The sequence below is a fragment of the Cebus imitator genome, unplaced genomic scaffold (genome assembly GCF_001604975.1).
Source record: "Cebus imitator isolate Cc_AM_T3 unplaced genomic scaffold, Cebus_imitator-1.0 Scaffold193, whole genome shotgun sequence".
NCBI lineage: Eukaryota > Metazoa > Chordata > Mammalia > Primates > Cebidae > Cebus > Cebus imitator.
This window is the reverse complement of record NW_016107508.1, coordinates 811,988-818,985: the sequence shown is the minus strand read 5'-3', so window position 1 is coordinate 818,985 and position 6,998 is coordinate 811,988. Positions and strand designations below refer to the sequence as shown.

General features: G+C 52.7%; 1 protein-coding gene across 3 annotated transcripts in view; it reads left to right on the top strand.

Annotated features, from left to right (window-relative positions):
- Positions 1–1,181: 1,181 nt before the first annotated feature.
- CCDC88C (coiled-coil domain containing 88C) overlaps positions 1,182–6,998 on the top strand; it is a 151,593-nt gene continuing 145,776 nt past the window's right edge. For 2 of the 3 annotated variants that reach the window (XM_017546947.2, XM_017546945.2), the window contains exons 1-2: positions 1,182–1,385; positions 2,158–2,258. In XM_017546947.2, coding sequence (XP_017402436.1) covers positions 1,326–1,385; positions 2,158–2,258 — 161 coding nt within the window. In that variant the 5' untranslated portion in view covers positions 1,182–1,325. Of the gene's footprint in view, positions 1,386–1,421; positions 1,636–2,157; positions 2,259–6,998 lie in introns of those variants that run through there. The other variant, XM_017546946.1, reaches the window with a different exon arrangement.

The window sequence follows — 6,998 nt, the reverse complement described above, 5'->3', positions numbered from 1 at the left end:
CTCCCAGCCCAACGGGGTCCGCCAGCGCTGGGCTGTAATACTACGCACCACCAGCAGATGCCGCAGCCCCAACGCTCCACAGAGCCAACTTTCAAAATTGCCACCCAGCCGGCCGGCAGCCATTTAGTGCTTGCTGTATACTTGCTCAGCGCCACGCAGAGTGCTTCGGGTCAACCCTACACTAGTTGGCCCAGCTGAGAAATGCAGCCATCGTGAGGGTTAAATTAGTAAAATGGTCCACAGTGCTTTGAACAATGACCGGCTGGTGGTGTGAAATTATTACCAGGCCGAAACCAGCCTGGAGCCGCGGCTCCGCTCCTGCCTCGTGCTGTCTCGCACGGGGGTCCGGCCCCTGACCTTGCCTTCCAGTTAGTTTGAGCCTTTGCCCTTTCCCCTGTCGCCTGCCACTAAGCTGCTGCTAGGAACCCCGGCTGGAATTTAGCTCCCCTCCGGCAAAGTGGTGGGGGCGGGCGGGCCCGGGTCGGGGAGGCCACAACACCTGCTTCCTGCAGGAACTTCTAGAAGGCAGGCAGCCCGGAAAATGGTACTGTGGGGCGCGAGGGACCGCACCCCTACTGTGTAAACTCACCATAAAGTTTCCTCCTTTGCCCTCCGGCCCGGCCCCAGGGCTGGAACGCGTTTCTCGCGCCTGGCACGACCGTGAGGAGGGCGGGTTTGCGGGGCCTCTTGGCTGTAGCTGGGGCCGCACCTGCCAGGAGTGCGCAAAGGTTGCAGGGCCGAGCTCCCCAAGCCCGAGGCGGGCGGCCTGGGGGCGACCTCGGAAGGCAGGGCGTCCCCGCAACCGGCGCGCACCGGTGCTCGCACCCCAGCCCGCACGTGGCGCTCCGGCCCCCGCTGTAGGCGCACGCGCGCAGGGAGGCGCCACGTGCTGGGGCCTCACGCTCGGGGAGGCTGTGCTCCGCCAGGGCGCGCGGTCCCACAGGCAGAGAACCGGGCCCCGCGACCCATCCGCCGCGGGCCACCAGCGCCCTCTCAGCTCCCCGCGCAGCCGCGTCCCGCGCCCGGGCTCCCAGCTCCCGGGCTGGCACCGCGAGGCGGCGCGCCGGTCGCACAGGGCCGCTGAGGGGCGGGGCCGCCCGCATTGTTCCTCCCCGAGCGGCGGGCCCTCCCCTTCCCCCAGCCCCGGGCGGGGCGCGGGGCCGCCAAAGCCGCGGAACGTGGGCTCGCGCGCCCCGCCTTTGTCTCCCGGGCGCGAGCCGCCGTAGCCCCGTGCCCGCCGCTCGCTGCGGATCCGTTTTGTGCCACGGCGCGGGGGCACCGGGACGCGGGCCGGCGGGCGTGGAGCCGGCGGGCGCAGCCTCAGCATGGACGTGACGGTCTCGGAGCTCCTGGAGCTCTTCCTGCAGAGCCCGCTGGTGACCTGGGTGAGTGCGCCTGGCTCCCCGCCCCTTTGTTGGTGCACCGGCTCCTCTCTCGCCTGGCGGGGGACGCAGCAGACCCGACCCGGCTGGGGCCCCGGGTGGCTCTGGGACGCGGGGGACGCAGCAAGTGGCTCCCCGCCTGGTCGGGGCCGAGTCCTGGAGTCTGGAGCTTTCTAACTCTGGAGCCGGCGCCCCCGTTGTGCGTGCGGCGCGGCACCCCGCCGCGCTTTCGGCCGGGCCAGGAGTCAGGCGGGTGGGTACACCTGTTCCCGCCGGGGCGCTAGGCTGGCGGCCTCGGGGCGGACCGGGTCCCAGTGGTCACTCCTGTCCCCCGGGAGCCACTCCCGAAAAGGACCCCATTCTTCCTAACCAAATCTGTTGTAGTTTCTGAAACCCTGAAACCAGCGGGTGGATGGCGGTGACGGGTGGGGAATGGGGGGCGCCGAGTGGGAACGTGAACAGACTGGGGTGGGCGCGTTGATTTACAGTGGATTTGAGACGTGAGACATTTGTTGAAAAGCCCTTTTTTTTCCGCTTTGGAACCCTGGAGAAAAGTGGCGAGGAAGTTTTCCTCCTCCCGTCTTGTGTCTGTTGCCTGGCGCGGGGCGCAGGGAGGGGAGAAGGCCGGGCACGGTGCCTGCTGAAGGGTGGGGTGGGCGTGGGTGACCCCTTTCTGCTCACACGGGCCCGGCCCGCCTGTGCCTGGGAGAGGTTTGGGCCGTTTGTGCGCATGGGGTGACTTCCTGCCTTTCTCTCCTCGTTTTCCTCCCTGCAGGTGAAAACTTTTGGCCCGTTCGGAAGCGGCAACCAGGACAACCTGACTATGTACATGGATTTAGTGGACGGCATCTTTTTGAACCAAATCATGCTGCAAATGTAAGTTACCTTCTTCGCAGAGGAAGGAAATAATGGTGCGTGAGAAAGTTTAAGAGAGTAGAAATGGAGAGTAAGGTTTCGTGGCTGGGTGGGTGGAGGGGGGGGTCGCTGAAGGTGGAGACACATTAGTAGGTGTTTGAAGAACTCTAGGGCAGTGGGTTGGGCAGTTCGTTTGGTGAAGGGAATTTGGAATTGAATGACTGTCATTTACCTGGTGTAGATAGTGCAATTGACTTCAAACTCAAGGACTTAATTGTGGTTTGAGCGATGATATGAAAAAGTCCTCTTTTGGAGGGCAAGGAGCTGTAACGGAGAGTGTCTGGTTACAGGAAGTGTCGGGGTGGGCCAGGCATCCGAGGGTGACTATAAAGTTTCATTTTAGATTAGGTCGCTTGAGTTTCTGAGCTCCTTTACATTTCGTCTTCATTTTGCAGTTGTCCCAGAGCAAGTGCAATTGATTAAGTCCCAGTGTATGGACTGAGTTTAAAGTCACAGTGTTCGGAGGGGCCCAGGGAGTTAGAGGTCATGGTGCTCTTCGTTTGGAAGCATGCAGCCTAAACAGGGTCTTGGTAGAAGTCACTCTTGCCAGCGAGGACATCCGACCACATCCTTTCCTGTTGCTGAGTTCTGCACAGCCTGTCTGATTGACAGTTTGCCACAGTGTAGGTGTTGGCTCCTACCTTTGCATTCTGTTTTTAACTCAGAACCTGCAGGGAACTGAGTGTCAATATGATTCACAGGCACTTGAAGCATAAAACATCCTCATGTTCTCTGTGGATCAGCCTCGTGTGCTCACCTATTCACCTACAACTGAGCAAGTTGTCGCACTGGAGCATAAATCCATTAGCTAATGAGAAATCAGCTTCGTTTGTGGCTCACACAGGCAGAGGAGCAGTTTGCTTTGGCATATCCAGAAAGTGGCCTAAATGAATTGCCTTAAATGGCCTGTTTAAAAAAAAAATTTCGAGAACCTTGCTCCTTTTGTTGTAATAGGTCACTTGATGTCATGCTGCTTAATGTTTTTTAAAGGTTCACAGCTGTGGGTGCAGGAAAAAAAGTCACTACCAATCTTACCAATCAGTGTTTGATTAGATTGAACAACATAAATCTGTTGCCAGCTTTGGCAGGACTTCTTAGCTAACTTGGTTGAAACTGAGTTTTCCAGGGGCTGTCTCGTGGCATATTCCAGCTCTGGCCACTCTTCCCTCGTTCTGTTAGACCCTGAAAATTACTGGATTCCATTGGTGCAGTGACTGGTGAAACTTCAACCTGTCCTTCCCCAAGCCCAAGACTGTTTAATTAAAAAAACCAGCAGTGTCCCCAGTCTTTTCATTCAGCTCCTACACCCAGGCAGAGGGGGTAACAAAAGCACTGGGACTGTTTCTCTTTCTTCCCTGACCTTTGGAATTCCTGAAGCGTTTCCCACTTGCTTGTAAATCAGGAAAGCCTGTTGGACCATTCCTTTGAGAAATGCCAGCTCATCACTTGTTCGAATTTGGGCATTTGGCCTGTGGCTAAATTCAGGGGAGGGACTTTTCCCCTTCCCTGGGCAATTTGAGATGTTCTCTCTGTGATATGCCGGGGTAATCATTCCAGAAGTGGGAACTGGTAAATTGTAGCTCATAAGACTTCAAGAAGTGCTCCTGGGTCCCTCTGGATGGCTTGAGTGCAGAGGAAGGGGCCATGGGGAGGCTGAATGGCTGGCTTTCCAGAATGAGGAAAGAGAAGAGAGAGTTGGATGGGCGTGGTTTCCTGCATGGGTGATCAGAATACCCCAGTTCCAGGTGATAGTAGTCAGAACAGTGTTTTTGCGTCTGGAAGCGGTGAGGACTGACTGGAAAGGACCCAGGGGGACCTTTTCAGAGTAGCTGAAATGTCCTGTAGAGTGACTAGAGTATGTTTCATTTTCCAAAACTCCCCGAATTGTGACTTGATGCATTTCACGCTTTGTAGAATTACCTCAATTAAAAAATAAAGGAAAGAACCCTGGCCCGAGTCAGATAGCCAGCTTGGATTCAAACCCTCAGTCTCCCTCTTACCAGCAGAGTGACACTGGGCACATCACTCAGTGCCACAGTTTCCTCATCTGTAAAATGGGCATAAAATACCTTCCTTAAGAGATGGTTGTGAGGACAGAATGAAACCAGGTGTTAACATTTAGCTATTTGCCTATGTGGGTGCCATCTTAATCGAGAAAGGATTTGAGGCACCAAGTAAAAGTTCTTTTTTATTTTTTTTCTGGCCTGCCTTTGCCCCACGTTCTTAGATCCTTGGATTACCCCACAGTTCTCAGCGCTTAGCCCTCTATCAGTGAGGTCTAGGGCAATGTTGAACTCTGGGACCCAAGTCCTAGCCCCGCATTTAGACTGTACTGCACTTGAGCCTGTTTTCACTTCTACCAAATGGCGACGTGTCACTAGCCAGCAGGTCAGGGGTGAGGCTGTTCTGCCTCATCTCCCATGCCAGGAGCTCCCAGACTGTGCTGTTTGCCTGTTTTGATTCCTTTGTCCCAAGCTGGTAGGAGCTGAGGAAATGGCATTGAGCAGTGCTGCTAACAGCTCAGATAGGAGGCTGTTACCTAACACCTCGGGCCGCGTGGAGGTTGGCTGGGGGTCACGTGACTGCACCTGGCCCTTGTCTCTGGCAACCTGAGAAGGCTGTTCGTAGTCTCTTGGCTCCTGGCCTCCTGGTGACATCAGCACCTGGAAGCAGGGAAGCCCTGCAGGTTCAGCTTTCTGGGGAGGCCCCGGGCTAGAAGAATTCGTGAATGAAAGTGAGGCATTGGGTGGCCAGGAGGGACAGGCCTGGGAACGTCTGCTTCGTAGCTCCTCTGCCCACACGGGGTCTCTGGTACCTACCAGCACCCAGGAGAAAACCAAGTTTGCTCTGGTTAACGTTGGACACATTTTTCATTCTCTCGTGGGAAAATTATTTAAGAGCTTTGACCCTAGCATCAGGCAGACAAGTTGAAATGCCCACTCTGCCACTTGCCACTTCCTAGTGTTATTATGTTGGGCAAATGACTGAAACGCTGTTTTTTTTTTTTTTTTAATTTGAGACGGAGCCTCAGTTGCTCAGTCTGGAGTGTAGTGGTGCCATCTTGGCTCACTGTAGCCTCCACCTCCCAGGTTCAAGCGATTCTCCTGCCTCAGCCTCTTAAGTAGCTGGGATTACAGGTGTGCACCACCATGTCTGGCTAATTTTTGTATTTTTAGTAGAGACGGGTTTCCCTATGTTGGTCAGGCTGGTCTCGAACTCCTGACCTCTTGATCCGCCCGCCTCAACCTCCCAAAGTCCTGGGATTACAGGCGTGAGCTACCACACCAGACCCTGACTGAAACTCTCTAAGCCTCAGTTTGCTGATCTATAATAAGGCGATGGTGTTTTACCGATTTGGGGGAGGTTTAACTAAAATTATGTACATAGACAAAGTCCAACACATGTCTGTCATTGTGCAGGTGAGGCCCAGATCTGAGTTTTGTGTTGTGCCTGTGTGTGTATGTATGTATGTGTACCCATGCCCTCAACGCTGTACATCTGTACTTGTGAGGATAAACTGTCCACTTTGATGCAGTGGCTGAAGTTGGAACTTGGTACTAGGGCTAACAGCTTGTGCCCTTTAAGTTCAACCGTATTTGTTCAGGCTTGTTTGTGACCCCTGGTGCTAGCTGCAAAATTCAGGATACTGTGTTAATTATTCATAGGGGAGAAACATCCTTAGGGAAATGGGAGAGTTTCTTCACCTTCCAAAAAGCATTTGAAGAATAACTTTTCCCCCAATGCACTTGAAGGAGAGTTTATGCTCCCATTTTGCAGATGTAGAAGCTTAGGATGAAAGGGCAGATTTTACTTGTTGGTTGAATGAATTTGTATTGGTGCAAAAATGTTGGGAAAAAAAGATTTTTACTTATGAACTTCAGTAATTTCCATCTTTTGGCTGCAGTGTATGATGCATGGGGGCTTTGAGTCCTTACAAATTACACAAACAATTCCTGTTCATCCTAGGAGAATAGGAACATATACAGATGAGAAAAATAAAAGTTGCCCATGATCTTACCATGTGGAGGTAGCGATATTAATATTCTGATGCCTTCCAAATGTTATCCGTGATATATATTAATACATGTTCTTAATGCATAAATATTTTATACAAGTATATTGACTCATGCTATTGTTTTTTTAGCATGGGTACATATTTGTATAAAAATACATTGAACATGTATAAAACCATTTAGCATGCTTGTTTTTTTGTTTGTTTTTGTTTCTGAGACGGAGTTTCGCTCTTGTTGCTCTAGGCTGGAGTGCAATGGCACGATCTCAGCTCACCGTAACCTCCGCCTCCTGGGTTCAGGTGATTCTCCTGCCTCAACCTCCTGAGTAGCTGGGATTATAGGCATGCGCCACCACGCCTGGCTAATTTTGTGTTTTTAGTAGAGATGGGGTTTCACCATGTTGGTCAGGCTGGTCTCGAACTCCTGACCTCAGGTGATCTGCCTGCCTAGGTCTCCCAAAGTTCTAGGATTACAGGCATGAGCCATCCAGCCTAGCATGTTTTTTAACCTATGATAAATTATGGACTGTATCAATACATAGTTTCTTGATTTAGCTTTAAATTTAGGAAGTTTTTGGAATATGACCAAAAACTGGGGGCTGGCTTTCCCAAAGGAAGCGGGCAAGGTTGCTGTAAACCTAAATTATAGCTCTTTAAAACTCTAGCAAGAGTTGGTTTCCTTTTTTCTT